This window comes from Protopterus annectens, chromosome 9.part0 (genome assembly GCF_019279795.1).
Source record: "Protopterus annectens isolate FY-2018-M chromosome 9.part0, PAN1.0, whole genome shotgun sequence".
Classification (NCBI taxonomy): Eukaryota; Metazoa; Chordata; order Ceratodontiformes; family Protopteridae; genus Protopterus; species Protopterus annectens.
The window spans coordinates 453,266,193-453,291,086 of record NC_056743.1 but is presented as its reverse complement, the minus strand read 5'-3'; the positions used below and the strand labels follow the sequence as shown (position 1 = coordinate 453,291,086).

General features: G+C 39.7%; 1 protein-coding gene across 3 annotated transcripts in view; it reads right to left on the bottom strand.

Annotated features, from left to right (window-relative positions):
* Nucleotides 1-24,894, bottom strand: part of ANK1 (ankyrin 1) — a 1,899,552-nt gene that overhangs the window by 1,132,882 nt on the left and 741,776 nt on the right. For all 3 annotated transcript variants that reach the window (XM_044082993.1, XM_044082990.1, XM_044082992.1), the window contains exon 10: nucleotides 5,403-5,600. In XM_044082993.1, coding sequence (XP_043938928.1) covers nucleotides 5,403-5,600 — 198 coding nt within the window. The remainder of the gene's footprint in view (nucleotides 1-5,402; nucleotides 5,601-24,894) is intronic.

Genomic DNA, 24,894 nt, shown 5'->3' with positions numbered 1-24,894 from the left:
GGAAACCAGAAAAAGGATGGAATACCGATGGAAAGAGATCCAGCTCTTGGAAGACAAACTTGCACAACATAAGCTTTACGCTCATTGCCAGCTTGAGGTTTGTCATAAAATGTCAATTTTCTTGTCTAGTCTGACCTTAGTTTCTTCCAACCAACCACCTGATGCCTTTGAGGTTTTATACAGCTTGTGCAACCCAGCATCTCTTATGACTCTCAAGACTTTTTATTCTCCAGCTGTGAGACAGCTATTTAATCATTTTGACCATCAGAACAGAGACACGTACTGCAGCAGCCAAGGATTGTTGAGCGATCTGCATTTGTGAGTGTCATCAGTTTCAGACTGTCACTTTTTTTAATTTATTTTTTATTTACATTTGTTGACCAGGAAAGTGCACTGGGCTGAAATGAGCACATTTTCAGTGAAGGCCTAGGGTGAAAAGCTCCAGAAATGAAATACAAGATAATAAAATACAGGATAAAAAATACAAGATAAAATACAGAATAATAAAATACAAGATAATGGAAGTTTGTTAAAGACCTGGGGAGAAAAGCTCTAGATGTTCCACAGACAAAATACAAAAGATAGTAGGCAAATTAAAAACATGGCTATACCAAGTATGAAGAAAAATGAAAAAAAACAATCATGCTAAATCACCCAGGAGAGATTTACAAGTTGTGACAAAGTACAAAGAGAATAAATGTGGGAAACAATGCATTTTAGTAGCACAGTCAAACTTAATAAAAGTCGCTAGAGGGTGTTTTTCATACAGGATACATAAATTAGATGCGTATGGGGAATGGCTGGTGTTAGAGAAGGTAGTCAGGTTACAGAGGATTTGGAGATGGTGCATGAGCAGAGCCACTGAGAAGAAAGATATTGGTGTAAAGACTTTTTGAATACAGAGGCACTATTGATGGTACGCAGAGTGAATAGAAGTGCATTCCAGAGTTTAGCAATGGTAAAAGAGTGTAGATATTGACCAGCTGGGAGGTTTGATCTATCATCTTGGAGAAGAGACTGATTTTCTGATCTGAGATACCTGTTGGGTTGATAAGGAGTCAGAAGGGTAGCAAGAGCTGGTCTAGTGGTTTATAGATGATTTTGTGAGCAGTAGATAATTGTATGCAGGTGAGATGTCGTGGAAGTTCTAACCATTTCAGAGATTGTAGTGAAGAGCAGTGATGGGATGAATACTTAAGATTAGTTACAAATATGGCGATTTTGTTGTAGCAGGTTTCCATCATAGTTTTTAAGCATAACTGGATATTTGTGAGAATGGGAGCTCTGTAAAGGAGAGAAGGTAGAAGAAATGTTGAAACAATCTGTGGGTAGATGTTTCTTGGGGAAATTACCTAGGTCATCTACAAGCTGTAAAAGCTTTTGTGGGAAGAGGAGACAAATCAAAAGGCCCAAAGGAAAGGTGTCTGATTTATAATCAGATTTTACCAGAGAGGTAGTGATACAGGGTGTAGTAAAGGCTGGGGGTATCTGGATCCCTAGTGGGAAAGGCAGTTTAACAATTTTCTCCATGATATTTGTATTAATTATGTACAAGAAATGAATACTATATTTATATTTTTGGTGTTACTTGCCAAATCATTGTTTGTGTAGTTAATGCCTCTTAACATGATAGTGTTAGATTTGACAATGATCCCTTTGTGTAAAGTGAGGCAATTATAATGTCCTCCAGAGGCACTGAGGAGCAGCTGAAGGAGCAAATGATATAGTACTTGGTTTTGTTGTACAAAATTTGGGCTTCTAGGAGCTGTAAGTTAGGATTGTGGTGAATTTATTTTAAGGTGATAGCGTTTCTGACAAAAACAGATTATTTTTTGCAAGTACCCCTTGGTATGAAAACATGATAGGGGCTGAACTCTGGTACAGCAGAAGTATTGGAACCAAGTTTTAGTAATTACACAAATACAGTTTGTTCAAGTTGTAGAAGATCCTCAACTTCTGACATCTTTATGCTAAGGTTTTCAGCATTGAGATTTACCACCTTAATTTTCTCTGTATCTGAATTTGGTACACTGAACTGTCCATTAAGTGGACAGACTAAATGTGCAATGTTGGAATGCCCAATAAGTGGACACTACCTAAAAAGGCACTATGGGAGCAACACGTTTTAAGATAATGTGAAAGCCTTGGTGAGAGAGGTGTGCATTATCTTTGATGTAGAGTATCTTATGTACAGCATTCCAGGCTGAAATACACTGGATTCCATTTCACTGATACCAGCTACTTAGCCAATTGTTGAAGCCAATTATCATGTCCTGGAATTTAGGCATCATTCTTGGTGAAGACAAGGTGCTATTCAAAGGCATTGTCTTCTTTACCTCCAATACACATACAATAAGTTCTGTCATGTCTCACTGCATGTCCCTTCAGTGGAGCATATAAGGTCATTCACAACTACATCAGCCATTATGAGGTCATAATCTTATTTGTCAGGTTTAAAGATCCATAGCATCCTTGTGACACTTGGCTTTTGCCCCCGGACAAGATGTTCTTCTTCAGCCTAGTGAGTATACAGTCAGTATGTCTACACAATAGAATCACCAATAATTAAGACAATTCAGTGGGTGGTAAGAGGCTTTGATGTTCTTATAAACTTCTGCCTGCCTCCCTAGGGACTAGTTTGGTGAGTTTTGGAGTAAGTGCTACACCATGCAGTTGAGGTTGAGATTTTCTGTATACAGATTTTCAGAGACTTCAGAAGGTTCTTTTTAAGAGTTTTATAATATGTTAAAGGCCTGGACATGTACACTGGCTACTGTAGCATTATAAAAGTCATGTGGTTATCAGCAGAGGTCTGGTGGAACAGTTTAGTCCCCTTTTTAAATAAGTATTTACATCTCTTGCAAGATTTGGAGCTAATAAGAATTAGCAATGGACAGTCTGTAAGCATGAAGTAGTTGCTGCGTTGCCTGAAGATGCCTGGGGCAAGTAAACTAGCAACAGAGGACATGGGAACAGACTGCTGTGGCCTAATTCCAGAGGCATGGGGCAAGGATCTGAGGAAGTAAAAAAACAATCAGGAGTTATACAGTGCCCTGTATATACGAATAGCAGCTAAATTGTGCTGTCCAGTGCTCAAAGTTACACAGTGCTGTAACATGCTGTATAGTGACCTATCTAATGGGATTCAACAACAAACATCCACACAAATTCTGGTTGTCATGCAGACAGAAATACTGCACAGTTAGGATGCTAAGATCAGGTATCCAGTGGCTACTGGATATCTTGAGTTTTTCATTGTGTAACAGTGGGCAAGGATTAGATCATGCAATGCTGCACAAAAATTAAGCAAAATAGAGAAGGCAAACAGTCAAATGAAACTCAAACTAATGATCAACTAGCAAATAAATGGCTAAAATAGTGCAATTTCCCTTTTCAGAAAAGAGATAACAGCAAAAATAGTTCCAAATAAAAGTCACTTAGTTGATGTTGAGGGATCAGTAATGGAGTCCCTTCTAGCAATTCTGCTGCTCAGTTGTACAGTTCAGCTCTGAAAGCAACATGTAGCGTAAATTAAAGCAAGCAGCCAAGAGAAGTTCAACATCACTTCCCTGTAATTACTGTATGTGCAACACATACATTGACTGACTGATTGATTGATTTTTTTAATTCAGAAGACTGAAATTATTGTACTGTAAGAGAGAGAACTGAATTTCGTGCAATGCCTGTGATTATTGTAACTAAACCCATTACTTCAAACCCGGTGTACCACAATTAGTCAGATTGTTTCTAGGATCGTCTCTGCTTGTACAGTAGATGCTTGTATGCTATTTTCTTAACATGTTCATTTACTGTGTTGCATATTTTTGTACAACTTTGTCTTTCCAAAAAATATTCATGAATTGTACCACTGAGGGCTTTTTTCTCTTTGAGTCCTCTCTGAAAAATCAACTCTCAGCAGTAGGTTTAACCAAGTTAACAAAACATGACTAGATAAATAAAATTGTCACTGCAATCATTCATAATATTTTTGAATGCGTTTCTCACTGCTTTCTATGTTTTGACAACAATACATTCCGCAGTCCAAAAAAGACAATGTTGTATATGAACAAGGAAAGAGAGAAAGTGAAGACCAATTTTCCAAACTCAGATGACATCTTATTCAATGTGCTTTCTTGTCACTGCCTCAATGGATATTTTTGTGGAGTAACTTTGACAAATCACTTTTAGCCAACCACAACAATTTTCCATACCTAACGTTAGTTTTTAACCCCAGCATTTCTGTTATGACCAGTCAATAACATGACAACATATAAGCCCATACCTGAGCTGTAAACTTCAGAGTACACCATGATAATTTAACAAACTTAAAAAGTATGCATGGGAGAAAACTACTACAAAAGTTTGTTACAGTGCGGATGTTAATTATTGAAAACACATTTACTGAATGATGAAATCTTGTTTAAAATCTTACTTCAAAGTGCTATTTGTGAATATAGTTGGATTTTATTTATTTATTTATTGACATTTGTTCACCGGGCTCGTCCAGCAGGGCCAGATACCCTTTTTCAGTGGAGACCCGAGGAGAAAAACTCCAGTTGCAATCAATTTACAGTATACAGACATTCAGTTAACAATACGTAAAAAAATCAGTCTGTAATACATAAGAGTTCATCTTACAATTCATATATGTAGAGACTCACAGTGTAGACTAAGCAAATAATGAGTCGTGTAAATCACAATAAGAAGAATATATAAAATAAAATAAGGTTATTTTTTTCTTATAGTACATGTTCAGTGAAATAGTAATGTTCTTTCTGTCCATCCGGCATGACCACATATGTGCATTGTGTCCCAATGGTATCAATAAGATATAACCAAGACAATTACACCCTCTTTATACTTTATGCCTCATTAACAGTATAACAATGTTCTAATCTTTTCAATTTCAGGATGAAGTTCCAACCTTTTTTCCATACACTTGTGGCATCTTACATAATTTTACATACTGAATGGAGGCATTCAATGCCTCACCTTTGCTACATTATTTATTTTAAAGAGTTGGTTAAAAATTAGTACTTATCTGATTGTGTTTTTATGTGTTCCATATGAGATGCACTTTGTCAGGACTAATTCACAAATTTTCAATAGTTGCTCTTAATTTCAGTAGGTTTCTTAACTCTGTATGCATACTAGTGCAAACATTAAATAAACTCTCAAATGTGTTGCACTTTTATAGATGTTATATATACATTATATCTGTATTCCTAGATCTCTTATTTGATGGTGCATTCAGGCTAATTGTTTACCTGAACACAAATGAACAATTTTTCAACCACAAATACCACTCAAAATATTTATTAGAATATAACCAGAGCACTTGAGTTAGTTAAAATGTTTTATCATGGGATGACATTGGTGTGTTTAAGGTAAAATGGACTCACCAATGCCCGTGAGTTGGGTTTTGCACCTTTTTCCAGAAGGAGTTTGGTCATTCTGTGATGACCACAGTGGGCAGCTACATGCAGCGGGGTCAGGTGATCAAGTGTAATGTCATCAATGTCGGCACTGTATTGCAATAGGAGTCGCACAATGTCCTGGTGGTCTCCCTGAGCTGCCATATGAATGGGGGACAAACCATTCTGAAAAGGACAGAGGAAAAATACACATTAGGAGAAAATATTACAACATCACGAGTGAGCACAAGCTATTGCCTAAACAAGTAATCTTAATAAATGGCAGCATTTTCAGACAGCATAACATCAAATAAGCTATATTCGCTTACATTTATTTAACTATTCTTTAGATATCTGAATATTGGAAAATTAAATTATGATGAAATAGCAAATTAAGCATCATCACTTGTAAATCTACAAGACATAATAAAGTAATAAAAACAATAAAATGTAACTGCATATAAAATATGAATTATGTATATTGGTTAGACATGGATTCTAAAGAAACAAATTAAGCAATGACCTGTTGGGAATCCAATCCTGGTTCTTTAAGTATTCAAGGTTTTAGTAAGCAGGTCAATTTTTAGTTCTGTTTCAAAAACTTCTGCAGTCTGAACATATAGTACTCAAAGGGTAAAATGCATTCTCAAAGAGATGACCTCATAAATATAAATTAGTGTCAAATACAAAGTGTAGATTTTGAGCCATATGTTCTTCCAAAGCATTATCAACCAATCAATTGTTTAGTGAAGAATTAATCAGCAATGCCACACTTCTTTTTACACATGAAATTAACCCCACCCCCATCATGCACTACCATCTTTTCATATACCAGTTTACTAAAATATGTTAACTAAAAATCACTAAAAGGTCAGAGTTCCCCTGCAGTCCAGATGCGGGGAGAAAAGATTAGTAGATATTTAACAATGATGCAGATATAAAGTAATGTACACTTCATTTTATAAAAACACAAAGTTCTAGTGAATAGGTAAGGAACTAATGTGTAGTAACTATGATATAAATGACTGGAGTACAACAAGCGCAACAGATAAGCAAAAGATTATTATCAGCAGATAGTATATTAATATTAAAGAGGCAATTCTTTAATAAAGCAGTGTCCTGGGGTACCCATATATTAAGGCATAATTGATAAGAACAACAATGGGGTGTGTTACTGTGTGTGAAGACAATAATCTGCACCTCAGCATTTAGTATGCCATTTTGATCAAGCACTGATTTTATATTGTTTTATTTTATTTTAAGACTTTTTTAAATCTTTTGTTCTTTTGCTGGGGGAGCGTGTGTTTTAAGCACTTAGGGATCTGAGGACAGTGCCATCCCTGATTTCATTACTAAAAAAAATGGAATTACTGCCTTTAAAGAATTTTTGCTGCAGCAACTTGTTTTGTACTCCCTGGTAAGGTGAAATTGACAAGGAGCGAGCAGCCGTGAACTACACAGAAAAGCAAAGACTTAAAGACATCCTTTGGGCGTCTTTGCATGAGTAGTGGAACACGTGAGACAAAAGGGAAATGTTGTTTGTCTTTCGGCTTTTCCCAGTTAGGGGTCACCACAGCGGAACTCCGGTCCGCTGATTGGCAGTAGATTTTCACGAACGCCGAGGTGCCAGCTCGACATCCAACCTTCAACGAAGGCACGTCCATTTACACATGTCTTTTGAATGCCACCCAACCGCGGGGAGGACATGCAGACTCCACACAGAAGGCACTCCCCACACTCCAGCCGAGAATCGAACGGGAGAACCTCTTGCTGTGAGGCAACAACGCTACCGCTGCACCAATGCATTTTAGCTGTGAGACAAAAGGGAAATAATACATTTAAAATCGAACAATTTGATCAATTCTGTATTAGATAGTTTCTTGAGAGGAGATTTTTTTATAAAGGTGAGCTGTCTCTAAGGTAAATTTCAATGATAGGGAAATGATATTTCAGGAAAAATTTTATATATTTGATTAACTGACTCCCTCCAATAGAGCTCTTTTGAGTTTGTACTTTAACTCCCAGTGGGTATGGCCTGAGCTTTTAAAAAAATGAAGTCATCACCTCACAGTTCAGACAAAAGTGAATGTCTCTAGAACCATAAGTGCTACTAGAAAACCATAATTGGCAAACCATTTGTCTCAAAGTAACTTTTCAGTGGATGCATTCATTCAGTTCTAGATCTGGAACTGAACTTTAGAAGCCACAATAACCACAGTCAAATAGAGCTCTTTTGAGTTTGTACTTTAACTCCCAGTGGGTATGGCCTGAGCTTTTAAAAAAATGAAGTCATCACCTCACAGTTCAGACAAAAGTTAATGTCTCTAGAACCATAAGTGCTACTAGAAAACCATAATTGGCAAACCATTTGTCTCAAAATAACTTTTCAGTGGATGCATTCATTCAGTTCTAGATCTGGAACTGAACTTTAGAAGCCACAATAACCACAGTCAAGTTGAATTTTGCAGTGTTGTATAAAATGCTATAGCTCAATAAACATTAAAGCAACACACACATACTGCCAGCAGCATTTTCTACATACAGCTGTGAGCATTCATACGAGGTTATATAGTTGTGTCATTTGATTGTGGAGATAGTTACAGAAATATGAAAATTATTGCAATACAAATTAATACAATACAATACAAATGATAATCAATAACTCTTTACCTGCATTAGACATAGTTCGAATATCAAATACAGTTGTGCTTACCATTGTGTAAGCTCTAACATGAAATCTTCTAATACTTTGTATATAACAAAGGTCTGGGATTATTAATGTAAATATGAACAAGCAATATTTGACACCTAGAGGTATCAGTAAGCTGTAACTGCAGAAATGTCTGGAAGCATCACTAAGCTATGATGAGTTAAACAGTATGAAGTTAAGAGATTACAAATTAAATCAGATGTTAAAGAGACGAAATAAAAAACATTACACTTGATAAGTTTGAAGGGGATGACAGGAGTACAAAGTCAATGTAAACTAATACAAAGAAAGACAGTAAACTGTTAGATACTGAAGATGAGGAATGAGATATAGAAACTGAAGAAAATCCATGTAGTAATAACTATATATTATACAATGGGTCTAGGTCTAAGAAAGAAAAAGGGTACTGGGAGGAATGCAAACTCACCCAGTGGACATTAACTCTATTGAACTTGAAATCCTTTATGAAATGAATCTCCATAATCAGGAAGTATTGTGATAGACAACAGTGGATCAGAGAATGTACACAGAACAGATACTGTATTGCAAGATGAGGATATGTGGACTAAAGAAGTGGGTGAATTAGAAATGCTGGATAAAGAGAGTGATGCAAGGGGAATTTATTTACACTCAGGTATCGTAAATCAGTTTTTGATTGTTGGAATTTCAATGTTAAGAGAAATTACAAACTTCCTTCCTCAAAAAGACAAAGGGTGGTTGTAAAGTCTAACATGGAGCTAAGATAAAATATATTAGGAAGGGGGCTACTGAGTTGTTTTAAAAAAAGACTCTATCTGTAAATGTAATAGCTTGTACAGTTAATAATGATTTAGGGAGGACTGATATAGAAGATTTGTTAAAAGTTGACAGAAATGTTATTAAGCATTGCTTCACCTGCAACATTAAACTTATTGATATGGATATTATCACTGCTGTTAAGGATGGGGAAATGATTAAATCAGTTGTACCCACTACTAATAGTTCAATTAGAAAGATGATGATGATGATGGAGAATTAGAAGTTATGTACTCACCATAACGTTCCATCTGAGTAGGTGACTTCATTCGGATGCAACCTGTGGGTATCGGATCCGACCTCGGATCCGAGCCGGCAATTCAAAAGCTTAGGCTCCGAGCTCCTAGCTCCTCCCTCTTACCCATAATCCCTTGCCAAGCCCTGACTGACCTCAGATTGAGTTTGCCTCAAAATACTGACAACAGTACACTAAATCAGCATAAATACTCGCTCTAAAAAGGTCAGGGGGATGGAGGGGGGGATGGTTGCATCCGAATGAAGTCACCTACTCAGATGGAACGTTATGGTGAGTACATAACTTCTAAATCTGAAGTAGGCAGACTTCATTCGTCTGCAACCTGTGGGACAGAGTCCCTAGCTACCTGAATCTTGGGCGGCCGTCATGGAAGGATGTTCCAGAGCACCGCTGAGCCAAAGGATGCTCTTCCTCTAGAAACAACATCCACCTTGTAATGAGAAATAAAAGTATGAGGCGAGGCCCAAGTAGCTGCCGCGCAGATATCATCCAATGAAACACGGGACTTAAAGGCGGCTGACGTAGAAACTGCCCTAGTAGAATGAGCCGTAACCCTCTGAGGAGCAGGTCTGCCTGAAGTGTCATATGCCTGCAGAATACAATTAGCAATCCATTTAGATAGAGTGACTTTAGATACTGCTTTACCCAGAGCAAATTTAGCAAAGGAGACGAACAGCTGATCTGATTTCCTGTGGCCAGCTGTTCTGTTAATATAAAAACGTAATTGTCTATGAACATCCAAGGAATGCAATTTGTATTCTCCTTTGTTTGAATACTTGGGAAAAAACACTGGCAAATTGATTGACTGGTTAATATTGGATTCAGAAGAGACCTTCGGAAGAAAAGATGGATTGGTCCTGAGGCACACCCTATCAGGGAAGAAAGAAAGATAAGGCGGTTTGACACACAGAGCCTGAAGCTCAGACACCCTTCTGGCTGAAGTGATAGCTACCAGAAAGGCAGTCTTCCAGGAAAGGTATTTTAAATCAGAAGAAGCTGCAGGCTCGAAGGGAGGAGCAGTAAGGGCCTGCAGGACTAAAGACAAGTCCCAAGGCGGTACAACCTCCTTGACTGGAGGCCTTAACAAAAAACTCCTTTGAGAAATGTTTTGCATAATTTAACCGTCATAAGGGGAGCTGTGTCATGACCAATGTGATAATGCGAGATAGCTGCCAATTGTACCTTAATCGTGGAAGAACTAGCCCCTTGATGAAAGAGGTCTGTTAGAAAATCCAGCACCGCTGACATAGGTGCTGAGAAAGGATCCAAAGTTCTCTGTCCTGCCCATATAGAGAATCTCTTCCATTTACTCCGATAAACCTGTCTGGTGGAAGGTTTATGAGCAGCCACTCAAAAGGCCTTGACCGGTGATGAGATACCGGGAGTCCTAATTAAGGTTGGAACTGGAGCAGCCAAGCTGTCAACTTCAGGGTCCGCAGATTGGGAACTGACATTCCCAGAGGGTGAGAGATGAGATCCGAAATTGGATCCAGAATCCATGGTGGATTGATTTTGTGAGACCATACAAAGGGGAACCAAGGTTGTCGAGGCCAGAATGGGGCAATGAGAATCATTCTGCTCCCCAAACTGTTGGCTTTCTGCAGAAGCCTCTGCATCAGAGGAAGTGGAGGGTAGGCATAAAGGAGACCGGGAGGCCAAGCATGCACCAGAGCATCCCTCGGGAACTCCCCTGGTGGGGGAAGCAGAGCGAAGAAATTGTCGCATTTGGCGTTTGAGGGAGAGGCAAAAAGATCGCAACAGGGTTGCCCCAAACGGCAAAAATCTTCTTCGCTACTTGAGGATTGAGACCACTCGTGTGGAGAAAGGATAGTGCGACTGAGCTTGTCCGCAAGGATGTTGGACTTTCCCGGAATGTGCGTTGCTACCAGAAAGCGTTTGGTGGAAATTGCCCATTCCCAGACTCTCATGGCCTCTCGACAAAGGGGTAAGACCTGGTTCCTCCCTGCTTGTTGATATACCAGACTACCGACATGTTGTCTGTCTGAATCGCAATAGTCCCTGAAGGAAGAACGTGGTGAAGTGCTTGCAACGCTAGGAGCACCGCCCTCATTTCCAGGACATTTATATGCAATGACATCTCTGTGGGATTCCACGTGCCTTGGACAATCTTTCCGCAGAATGCCCCCACCCGAGGCAAGAAGCGTCCGTGGTCACTGTGGCTCGGGAAATGCAGCGCAAAAGGTCTCCTGCCAGGGGCTCCTGAGAAAGAAGCCACCAACGTAGGGAGTCCCTGCACGCTCAGCTGACCTCAATCGGAGCGTTTAGAGACGAACAAAGAGGGACCACTGAACTTGAAGGGTCCATTGAAGAACCCGCATGCGTAAACGGGCATGAATGAGAAGCGGGATAGCTGCCGCCATAGAACCTAGGGCCCTCAGGACCCGAAGCTGCAGTTGGAGATGGTTGCAGGATCGCTGTCACATGACACTTCAGGCTGGCGATACGGTCTGGGGTGAGGAAGGCTCGCATTGATCTGGTGTCTAGTCTTCCTCCTATGAAATCTATAATTTGAGTGGGATTCAGAAAAGATTTCTCCCAGTTGATCGTGATGCCCAGCCTTGGTGCTAGTTGAAGAAAGTAATCCCTGGCTGAGCACAGAAGATGCCTTGATGATGCCGTCAGGAGCCAGTCGTCCAGGTACGGAAAGACCTGTAATCCCTGGAGCCTCAGGTGGGCCGCTACCACCGCTAGCACCTTGGTAAACACCCTGGGGCTGAGGTGAGACCAAAGCGGAGGACCCTGAACTGATAATGACTGGCTCCCAGCCGGAAGCGAAGAAACCTCCTGGATCGTCTGTCCATCCGAATGTGGTAGTACGCATCCTTGAGGTCTATGGAACACATCCAGTCGTTCTCCCTCAAGAGGGGAGTATAGATTGCAGGGTGACCATCCGGAACTTTTGCTTGGTTACTGACAGGTTCAACTGGGAAAGGTCTAAGATTGGTCTTAAGTCCCCGTCTTCTTTGGCACCAAAAAGAACCTGGAGTAAAACCCTAATCCGGTTTGATCTGGGGGGACGCGCTGGATGGCTCTTTTTTCTAGCAGCTGCTCGATTTCGATAGCTGCCGCCTCCCTTGGTTGGGTGGAACATCTGGGAGGCTGCGAGATTTGGGAATCTTGAATAGGGGTATTGAATATCCTCTGGATATAACTCGAAGCACCCAACTGTCTGTTGTTATGGACTCCCAAGAAGTCAGGTGCATCGAAAACCGCCCCCCGACTGCCTCCAGAGACGGACAGCCGGGCAACCCTTCAGGGCTGCTGCATGGGTCTCTCAGAGAAGGGTTCTCTGGACCCAAAGTTGCCAGGAGCCCCCCTGCCTCTGGCACGACGACCTCTCCGTCCTCCTCTGCCACGGAAGGACTGGTTATCCGGAGCAGGTTGGGACTGCTGCGACTTCCGGAACCACATCTTCTTCTGTCCCTTTTGGTTCTTAGAGAAGGACCTCTGGGGAGCTGAGAAGCGGACTCGGCGGCAGACAGCGTCTTCCGTCCTTTTCGCTCTGGACTAATGTCTTGAACAGTCTTGCCAAACAAGGCAGAACCATCGAAAGGGGCATTCACGAAGGTCGCCTTGAAGGGCTCTGCAAAATCACAATGGCAGAGCCAGGCCTGTCGCCTCATGACTAGGCCTGCTCCGCTAGCTCTAGCGGCTCCCTCAGTAGCATGAGACAGTAGCCGCATAGATGTATTGGAAACTGATCTGAGAGTGGCCATTCGGGTGGAGTAAACCTGTTTATCCTCACTCGAGATGGACTCCGGGGGAGATGCAGCGTATTCTTTAATCAGATCCCGCTGCATCCTAATGACATGTGCCATGTAGTTCAGCGCTCTCAAGGAGAAGGTTGCTGAACTAAAAACTCGCTTCCCAATGCGATCCATCGAACGGAACTCCTTGCCCAGAGGATGCACGGAGGGACTCTCCTGGGCCAATTCCCTCTTTGTGGCTGCAGCCATCATCATGGCATCTACTGGGGGACCCTTACTCCAGTGGGTGCGGTCTGATGGAGGAGAAAGAATGCGGTCCGGGCGCTTAGGGATAGGCTCAATGGTGTCCGGATCCTTCCACGCCCTGATGGAGATAAGATCCACCAGGGGGTCAGCAGGAGGGGACACCCAAGAGGTAGAAGGGCCCGCCTCGAATGCCTCCAAGAACACAGACTCGTCCGAAGAAGCCTTGGGGGCAGACCACCCCCCCTGATCCTTAACATCTCCATGATGTCTCCAAATGAGACGTCCTCAGGGGGTGACCTAGGGGAGCCTTCCCCTTCATCCAAGTCTGTGTCTTCAGTGACGGACTCAGGGGAGTCCATGTGCCTCCTCTTGCACTTACGCTTCCGAGGTACTTCATCGGGGGGGCTGTCCGAGGAGTACCCTTCAGCAGTTGGATGTTCCAAGGGAACCACTTGGGACATCGAGGCGGGCTGTCCCTGGGACCGGCTGGTGGGGGCCTGGCCCAACTGCAATGGAGTGCGGGATGGAGCCGTGGCAGGGACCGGGGGTCCGGATGTCCTCGACAGTGCCCTTTCCACTACGTCGAAAGCCGAGGGGGAGCCAGCTTCTCTAAGCCCCGAGAGCCGACCCCCACTCGGATCCGGCGTACGGATCGGAGTCGGAGCTGAAACCGTCGGATCCGAGAGACCAGTGTGCTCCGACCTGGACGGAGCCGAAGACACACCAGCTCCCTCGGATCCGAGGCTCGGCCCTCGGCTCCGAGATGTCGGGTCCGAAGTACCCGAAGCACTCAAGGGATGGGACGGATCCGAGGTGCGCCGACCCATCGGATCCGACCCACCCCCGGATCCAAATCTGCACGGCGCCGACAGCTCCGAACCCGTGGTATGGGTCGGAGAAGGAGCCAAGGGGGCGAAAAAAGGGGTCGAAGCCCCTCCCGGATGGGGGGGGGCTAGGAGCACTCCCATTTGCATTTGGGCCTGGATGAATTTCCTCATCATCCGGTCCATATCAGCTTCGCTCATAGAAAAGGTTGATCTAGAGGAGGCCACCGAAGCGGACCTAGAGAGCCGTCTCGGTGACCTCCTGGAAGGGCTAGCCTCCTCCTCCTCCTCGGGTCCAGGAGAGAACCGAGGGGAGTGGAGCCGAGGAGGAGGAAAGCTAGAAGGCACAGGGGAGGCCCGCTTAGATGGAGGAGCCGAACTAGAAGTTTCGGCTCTCCTCTTGTGGTGCTTCTCCCTGTGCCTCTCCTTCTGTCTTTCCTTAGAGGAATCCTTCCCCTCCGGCAACTTTGAGGGAGGTTGAGTCCCAGCCGGAGGGAGAACTCACAGCAACAGGTTGCTGAGTGGAAGGGCAGAGGCCGGGCGGTATCTGGGGTAAAAGACCCGCCAGCACCAACCGACCTCCGTTCCTCAAAGCCCGGGGGTTGAACCCTGCACAAATGGTACAACCAGATGACAGGTGTTCAACCCCCAAGCATTTAACGCACCGAGTGTGGCCATCTGCTGGGGATAGCTTATGGCCACACTCGGTACATTTTGAAAACACAGCCTTATGGGCTTCAGACATAGTAACCCTAAGGCCTAACACACAACACACACAAACAAACTACGCAAAACCCGATAAATTTAAACAAAAAGAGAGAGGAAAGCCTAAACACACTCAACACTAACTGAAACAAGAAAGAAAACTTTTTTTAGTCAAAAACAATCTCTTATCTTTCACCAACGCCAGGAGCTCTGGAATTCCGTAGCTACTTGAAAAGCGGCAAACGAAATCTGGGGTCAGTCAGGGCTTGGCAAGGGATTATGGGTAAGAGGGAGGAGCTAGGAGCTCGGAGCCTAAGCTTTTGAATTGCCGGCTCGGATCCGAGGTCGGATCCGATACCCACAGGTTGCAGACGAATGAAGTCTGCCTACTTCAGATCAAATATTTCAGCTTTTTGTATGGGAATATATGGGAACAGAGTGTATTTTTATTTAGACGGGCACCATTTGAGTCATCAGGCTAACATAATATTAAGTCATAAAATGGAAAATATCATTAAAGAGTTTTACAGATGGAGTTAATAGGCCTTTAAATAAAATGAACAAATAAGGAAATCAGATGATATATGCAGTAATAAAAGCAATTTGCATTGTAAAAAAAAATGGATGAGTTTATGTTGTTATATTAAGGAATGAGGTAAATGTGACTACAGTAACAGAGGGTTTAGTAAAACAAACATGCTTATAGGAATATTGGGATGCAACACTTCATAACTATCAAAGAGGTAGTAAGTGGGGGCTGGAGTGTCAAGATTTGTAAATGAGGGTATTAATGCAAAAATATGTTTTAACATTGAAAAGTCAGAGATAATATTACTAACATGCAAAACTAAAAGTATCGGCTTTCAAACCGTTGGCTTTTAAAGAAGTCTATCTATGTCTACCTCATTAACCATTTTTAAGCACAACCTAGATAACTGGATGGGGAACAGAAAATACACCCCTGGGATTCCACCTGTGTCCCTGCTGGACAGGGGCATCAGGTACTGACTTTTCGGAACATGGTCTAAATTCTTGGCTAGGCTTGTAAGGGCCTCAGGGCCAATAACCTAGTAACTTCCTATGATCCTATGATCCTAAACATGAACTGAAAGGACGGGCAGAGGTTTTGACAAAGAGCATTTTTTTTTATAACAAATTACATTATGGATAGAGATTTGAATCTCTCCAAGACTGACTGCAGCAATATATTAGTGGCCAATACTAATCGCAACTTTATCAGCTTTGTGCCAGTTTTCAGTTACCCAACTCATGATTTGTCCAGACAGGGATAAGAGCATTCCAGATATTATTTTGACTCCATTTGAAATGAGTGTTTTTGATATAAGGGTCCTGGAGTCATTGAATAATTCTGATCACATGGCAATTATGTATAAAGTTAAGTGCACATTGCATAAGAAAACCATGTAAAGGGTAAAGGAAAGAGATTTTTACTCTGGAGTTTATAGATCAATTAGTAATGAGATTAGTGAGTGAAACTGGAATGAAAAATTTCTTGAGAAAGAGGTGACTGAAAAATGGAAGTTTTTTTTTTTTTTTTTTTTTTTTTTTTTACAAATAGATGGACATGTTAATTGATAGGTATGTACCTCTTAAAATGAAAAATATAGACCTTAATTAAACCACGGATGAACAGGGAAATAAAAACTGTATAGGAGAAAAGAAAAGGTGTTTAGAAAAATTAAGGAAGCTCCTTTTGGCTGAATGTGTATACTTATAAAGAATGCTAAAAAAGGGTTAGACAGGCCATAAGAAAGGCAAAAAGAGAATTTGAGCAAACACTGAGTTATAGAGATATAGACAACCAGAACTCCTTCTATAGATATGAGTAATGCTATAGTAAAGAGCAAAAGTCTACAGCTATGATTACAGATAGTGAAATTATGGTGCATGTTCCTTGTAAAATAGCAATTATATTTGCAAATTTATGTGAGGAACTAGAAAAAGACTTTAGTAATACTGTTGGGAATATCTATCAAAGTTATATTCATTGTGATCAATGTCCTTTGATCTCAGAAGTAATGCTTAGAAAAATGTTACGTTACATCAAAAAGGATAAGGCACTGTGAGCCAGGTAATTTAAATGGGATTTTTTATTCAGTATGAAGGAGAGTCTAGTGAATTACAATTTTTTATTGTGTCCCAACAGTGGAAAGAGACTGCAGTCACTGCTATACATAAAAGATGGACAGATAAAGAACCTTAGACCTATTGGTTTAATGAGTTTGACAAGCAAATGTTTTGAAAGGGTATTGATAAACCTAACTGAGAATTAGAAAGATAATTATGATGATAAATTTCAACACAGTTTACCTAAAGGAAAATCGACAATCATGAACCTTATAAATTTCTACTCTGATGTGGTACATGCTTTATATAATAATATTCCTGTGGATATCAAATTCTCATATATAATTAAAGTTTTTGATACAATACCTCAGTTCAATCCTTTCAGCATTGAGAGGTTGAGAATTCAACCCATATATTGTGAGATGAATTAATAACGGAGTGAAACATCAGTTGAAGTATATGGAAAAGGGGTGAAGTCAAAGGAATATGTGAATACCAGAAGAGGATCAGTGTTGGGACTTGTTCTGTTTCATGTGATCATGTCATCATTCACACTGTATAGAAACTGTTGGATGGGAAGTGCTACTAATAATGCAAACATTACTGGATATGGTGCCACAGTTAAGGAATAGAAAAATTTACAGCAGTAGCTGGATAATCTATAGGACTGGGTTATATGAAATAGGGCAGAGTTTAATTATTCTAAATGTAAAGGTTTGCACTTAGGTAAACCAAATCCTGTATACCCCTTTACTTTGAATAATTATGTATTGGTTGTTGTGTCTTTCAGCTTTTCCCGGTTAGGGGTCGCCACAGTGGAACTCCGGTCCGCTAATGATTGGCAGTAGATTTTTCACGAACACCAAGGTGCCAGCTCGACGTTCAACCTTCAACGAAGGCATGCCCATTACGCATGTCTTTCGAACGCCCACCCAACCGCGGGGAGGACATGCAGACTCCACACAGAAGGCACTCCATGCACTCCAGCCAAGAATCAAACAGGAGAACTTCTTGCTGTGAGGCGACAACGCTACCACTGCAATCTTAAATTTCTGGAATTGGGATTTTAAGGTTAATGGAAGAATGAGATTTGATGGACAAGTGAATTGTATTTAAAAATGTTATTTTCTATTGAGGATGATTTTAAAAACTAACTCATTAAAAACATTAGCATGCTAGGACCTATTTATGTGAAAAAGTATGATATGTTATGGAATAAGAGGTGGGCTTTTGTATTTTCTCTTGAAATGAAACTAAACTGAAGTTAGAAAGGATATAAAAGTTTTTTACTAGCAAAATAGATGGAAGAAAGAATACAGAGTAAGAAATGAGATTACGGTCATTAAAAACTGTACTCAGGTTGCTAGACAATTATAAGAGGTTATTTAATATGGGCATATAAATGCTTTACAAATCAATAACTGAAATATACTCTGGGATTATCATTTATCAGACATGAAGCTAATATTTCCTTTTAGCTAATCTTGAGAATATGAAAACTTAACAAACATGGATTTTTTTTCAATACAGAGTAGGTCATAGGTGGAATTGTTTACCTATATAGATGAAATCATCTACAAGTTTAAACATTTTTTAAAAGAATTTGGATCAGTGTTGTGAGATAATGTGTTTGGATTCTTTCTTCAAGGAATGTGGCTTGTAGTGATCTCTTGTGAGGTCGTATGGTCTGTTATAAACACTGAATCACTGAAATCATGCTGAAACATTGAAGGGATAAAGAGGAATTGAGTAAAGCCTCTGGAGTTCAATGATTTATCCTATAATGAAAGACATGATAGGTTGCAGATTTTTATCTTTGTATACTGTCCTGGGAAAATCCCTAGATTTTTTTATAAACACATTTCCAAAAAATATACCTCAAAATGATTAGCAGCACAATGCAATTCATCCAAGGTCAACTACAGGAAAGAATATCATGTCTGTGCCTGATGAAAAATGCCACTGTAGCAGCAGTAACAGGCATCCTTGAAGAATCTATTCCCTGTTGCATTCCAATTTCAGATGTTTAAAAATGAGATTCAGCACTATGAAAATATGGCAAAAAAGTTCACAGTAAGTTCAAAAAGAGACTTTAATAAGAAATCTAAGATTTTAAATTACAACAGCAGCATCAAAAATAATGACATCTGGTTAGGGTGTAGTCAGAAATATGCAGTTTATGTTCAGACCTAATGTTGCTCTACTACCTCACCAATCATTTAAAAATGTACTCAACCCTCTAAATTCTGTCCCTAAATATATATCTATAGATATATATAGTTACATATATATATATATATATATATATATATATATATATATAGAGAGAGAGAGAGAGAGAGAAAGAGGGTGGATGAGAAGTACCTCATTTTCAGTCGTTTCACTTATAATCATACAATCGCTAATTTTAGAGGTGTTTTCTTATCAAGTATGTCTTTTACAGCTCAATATTGCAAACATTAGTTTAGACAGTTCTAAATATTCTGTGCTCCTTGATTAATAAGCTTTCCAGGACTTACTAAAAAACTGTACAGATTAAGTACACCAAGTATTCTTAGCTATACCCTTGGATAAAGTTAAGGAACTTCAGGAAATCAAAGCAGATGTAACAGAGCTATCTATAATAAGCGAGGTGTTCAAAAGCAGCATAAACTAGAAGCCAATCAAATTTCACAGCAAAATAGTTACTCCTAATAATGCATGCCAACTAGGTTAACAACAGCTACATTACTCCCTTAAGCTAAGAATCGTCTATAAATATCATATTTAGCATGGCAGACATTTTGTTCAGTGCCATGTATTTTCATAACATTACTGATAACATAAGCTGGGCTTAAGAAAGGGTTACTGATAGTGGTAAGCCCTACCATGAGTGAACAACCCCTTGCAGTAACCCTTTCCGAGTCTAAAACCACCCTCCTGGAATGATTTTCTATGAGTAGAAACCATCAGTGCAGACTGTCCTGTAGGTCATATTAAAGGATAATGATGCAATCCAAGACAGAGGCTAATGCTAACCAGCCATGTGTTTTCCCTCAGAAATAACTAAGAATACTGATTCCCACTTCTGGGTTATTCTGAAAAATCACATTGAGGTATAAATTAACACTGCTGGCTTAGCAAATTAACTCTGAAAAAGAGCTGTGCTCACCCACTATAATCAATGGGAAAAACCTTGCTGCAGGTAAGTTTAGCAAAGTGCAGCAGAATGCAGAATCGTTGTGGTAGGGTGTGTGTGTGTTTGTGTGTGTGTCTGAGTGTCTGTGTGTCTATATGTCTTTGTGTGTGGCAATTTGTATGTGTACACAGAGGGGTATGAATGAGTAGGAGAAGTGGGTAAGGAATGGAAAGTGTGTGTGTGTGTGTGGGGGGTCTGTACGAATTGTTGTATGTGCGTGTGCATACGAGTATGTCGCAGCATGCATGAAAGTGAGCTTTGTCACTGAGTCCAATTGATTGGGGTAGTATGAAGCTAACTGTTTGTCCATGTAAGTATGTGAATGGCTGCATATGTGTGCTATTCAAATGTGTGTAGGGGGCCGGTCATACCTCTTAAAGCCCTTGGTCAAGAGTTCCAGACAAAGCTAAACATATTTGGGTGGATAACTGTCCATAATTAGGAAGAAATGTTAACTATTGCTCTAATTCATGTATAAAGTTAATAAGACAACAGGTTTTGCATTAACATACATTTCCCAAACAATAAGTAGCATGAAACTGTAACTTGTGCCTTTATTAACAGACTATAAGCCTCCATAGTTTGTCAGACTATCCAAAATGTTACAAGACATAAAATAAATAAAAGAGGCAACATCACGGATGCACTACTCAGGAATCTAATGCAGCAAACTTGTACTGGACTGCTCAGGAATCTAATGCAGTAAACCTGTCCTGTCATGTTCAGTAATCTAAAGCAGTAAACATGTCCTAGACTGCTCAGGAATCTAATAAAGCAAACATGCCCTGCAATGCTCAGGAATCTAATGCAGCAAACATGTCCTGTCATGTTCAGTAATCTAATGCAGCAAACATGTCCTCCACTGCTCAGGAATATAATGCAGTAAACCTGTCCTGTCATGTTCAGTAATCTAAAGCAGCAAACACATCCTACACTGCTCAGGAATCTAATGCAGCAAACATGCCCTGCAATGTTCAGGAATCAAATGCAGCAAACATGTCCTGCAATGTTCAGGAATCTAGTGCAGTAAACATGCCCTGCAATACTCAGGAATCTAATGCAACAAACATGTCCTGTCATGTTCAGTAATCTAATGCAGCAAACATGTCCTCCACTGCTCAGGAATCTAATGCAGTAAACCTGTCCTGTCATGTTCAGTAATCTAAAGCAGCAAACATGTCCTAGACTGCTCAGGAATGTAATAAAGCAAACATGCCCTGCACTGTTCAGGAATCTAATGCAGCAAACATGTCCTGCAATGTTCAGGAATCTTATGCAGAAAACATGCCCTGCAATATTCAGGAATCTAATGCAGCAAACATGTCCTGCAATGTACAGGAATCTAATGAATCTTTTTCATACTCACAGACTGCTTCAATCTCTGTGAATGCTGTTCTGAGTTGATTGGTATGTCTTGACACAGAAGAACCATGGTTGGTGACCACAATATAAGACACAGTTCCTGAAAAGTTCTTACTTATGTCAGGGAACCACTTACAATCTTAATTGCAGTTTCTCATCCAAACCTAATCTCCAGGTACAATACATTAACTATCAAAATGAAGAGCAGTCCAACTACCATGGTCTGAATCATGAACTTTAATAAAAATAAATAAAACAAGACTTTATACAGATAAGTGTTTTCATGTAAAAAAACATTCTTCACATGTAAAAAAGCATACATTATTCTCTCTTGTTTGATAAAGACTGGTCAAAAATAGTGCATTTGACCAAAGTATCACGTCCAATTTCACATCTCTATATGTGAATGCAAACTGTTTTTTGAAGTGATATTAAGAGAAAGAGAAATTAGGATCTGCCCACAAAGTTCATATGATTATGTTTGACCAGAGAGAGAGAGATACATATTTCAATTCCATTTCACAAGGGGAACTAAGCTATATCTTTACTTGGCCACCAAATATTAATAACCCCATTTAGAAAGTCACATAAGAATAAATATTTAGTGAAACAAGCTTGTTGTTTTGTTTAATGAATATGGAAAGATGTCTTGATTTTGACTGGCAGCTGGAACTTAGTCTAAACCTAGAAGACTTCATCTATGTTGTTTCTTATATTGGTTATTGAAGTGTATAGAATTGTTCCGGATTGGCCAGCAACAATTACTTGACTGATAATGCTCGCTGGATTGAGTCTGGTCAGACAAAGAGGCATCTGTTCTGACTTTGTTTCATTTAAGAGTGAATTAAGTTGTGTTTTCAAATGATCACACAACATAGTCATTATTATAGTAAAGTACTTCATAATAATTGCTTAGTTGTCTGACGTTTCATTTATAAGTCTCTTGAGAGAGAGAGAAACAACTGAATGGCTCATAATGTCCATTTTGGGTATATCCAGATGAAGAGACATTTATTTTGATTTTGATCTACATGAGGAGTATTAAGCTGTATTAGATGGCTGCTTAACAATTAGAAAGGTTGTATTAAGAAAGGTGCCCAACTGTGAAATGTGCCCTTTGCCTTACCTGCAATGAATATGGACAGATTTCTTGATTCTGATTGGCAACTGACATCTTGCCTAAATCTATGACATTTTACTTATGTTACTTCACCTGATGGTCATTAAAATGCAGATAATGTACAGGATTGGTCTGTAATTACTTGTTAGCTTATAATGCCTGTTGGATCAGCTTGGGCCAGAGAAAGCAATATTCGTTCTATACAAATATGAATTATGACATGCACACAATCCACTCTTTAATAACAAAGATAGCTTTCGGAAAGTAATCAAGAATAGTAGCATTATGATATTTTATGCCCCCAATGAATACAGATATTCCAATCTTGACTGGTGCATGACAGTTAGCTTCAACTTATAAGATTCCAGTGATGTCATCTCTCTCATTGCCTGTTTATATACAGAAAATGATTTAGAACGGTTATTTAAACACAGAGGATGTCATAGATTGGTTTATAAGTATTTGCTGGATGGATATTGGACTGGCATCTAACTCGCCTATAGGGACATTCCAAATGCATACGGATTGGTTTTGACTATTCAAAGAATGGAATTTTTAATTGGCTATGCACCATTTTATTAAGATCATTTAGCTTTTAAGATTTTTTACAACCTCAACGACACAGAGACTACTTTGAATTGTTTTTTTAACATTGTAACACACCAACAAAATGGTATGACATAATGCACTTTCAATTTGTGTTTTAATTAATTCACTTTGCTGATTGGTTATGATTTTGTTGAAACGAGGGAATAATGTATGTTTTATAGATCTGAAGAAGGGTTTTTACCTGAAGGCTCTTATCTGTATCATGTCTCATTTTATTTGTTATTATTAAAGTGCATGATTTGGACCACAGTAGTCAGACTGTTCTTCGCTTTGATAGTGCTTTTGCTCAAGTCCAACTTTTGGCAGCTGCTGTTTTCTTTTGTTTGTCGCTAGGTACAACAGATTACAAAATTCTGTGTTTATGAAAAGGCTTTTTCTCATGCCACTACTTTTCTTTTGGATTGGGCAAAATCAGTCAACCATGATGTAAATTTTTGTCACATGCTTTTCTGCTGCAGATAACCATATCATCATCTAAGTGGTAGTACTGTAACTGAATATGGGCCATCACAATTTTATTTTTCTACTTTGACATTTCATTTTCATCTCTTACTTCAAATGCTTTGTAGTACTATATGCCTGGCTATTACATGAAACCAGGAAACACAAAATGGTGTGGTCTTTTCTTGGTGAATTATATTGTTTTTGTAAAGTTTGCAAAGTCCATATTGGAGAAACAAGCTCCATTATCATTATGAGTTACAATTTTGGAAATATCACACATTAAACCTTTGGGTCAGTTTTTCAGTAGTCAAATATAAAGTAGCAGAATCCATGGCAGGCATGAATTCATCCACTCTGATGAGTATATATCAAAACTAGAAACATTATTCCAAGGAATGGGGCCATCACAGTTCATTTGCAGTTGAGATTGTTTGGGGGTCATTCTCAAGGATATAAATGCAAATTCAGTGGTGATGTATTGCTTACGTGACATTCATCAAATACCATTAGTTCCCTTTGTTCACTCAAATCTGTGCCTAGCTAGTATATATGAAGAGGCGAAATCTTTTATTCTCAACATACAGCGATGAGCTTTTTGCATAATTTTCAGTATTACAGAATGATCTTGCAGAGACATTATGATGTTAATCTCCCCTTAACACACACACACACACACACACACAAACGTCTGACAGTTAAGTTTTGTCTTGTAGAATAGTATGGCATGCATCCTTGGCTTAGTTAATTCAGGACCTTTGAAGACATGTTCATTTGCGACATAGTTAACATCTGTGGAAGTCCACCTTTATATTTATTTGGTACATGTTAGTGCACCAACTGTAATATCTAACATTGTCAATTGATCAGCAATGCCCAAGTCTGTAGACTTTTCTAAAAATGTGTAATCTACCGAGTACATTCAGAATTAGAGTAACATTTTCTGGGTATTTAAACAATTTCATACTTCTATGTTTTCCCAAACAGCTTTGCCTAACTCTTGTTAAACTTATGTTTCTTTTCCATACACAAGGTAATCAGTGGTTTGTTACCAGTGTACAAATGCTTATGAATTATCTGGAGTCCAAAAATTACTGCTAAATCATCCTAGTCTAGTTGTGAGTATATTTGTTCAGCAAGTTCAGCAAGTAAATTGTTAATCACTATGTAATCCAATGTAAATACTGTCTGTTTATTTTAACTGTGGAGCTTTTCTCCCTGGGCCTCCGCTGAAAATGGACCTACATCCAGTCGGACCCTCCCGGTCAACAAATTTAAATAAATAAAAATAAATAAAAAGTATCAATATACTGGGCATAAACACAACAGGCGTCTCAGTATCATCACAAATGGGAGAAAGCCAATCTGCTATGCTATAAAATAAAGCATCTGGGAAATAACAAACACTCTCTTTCATT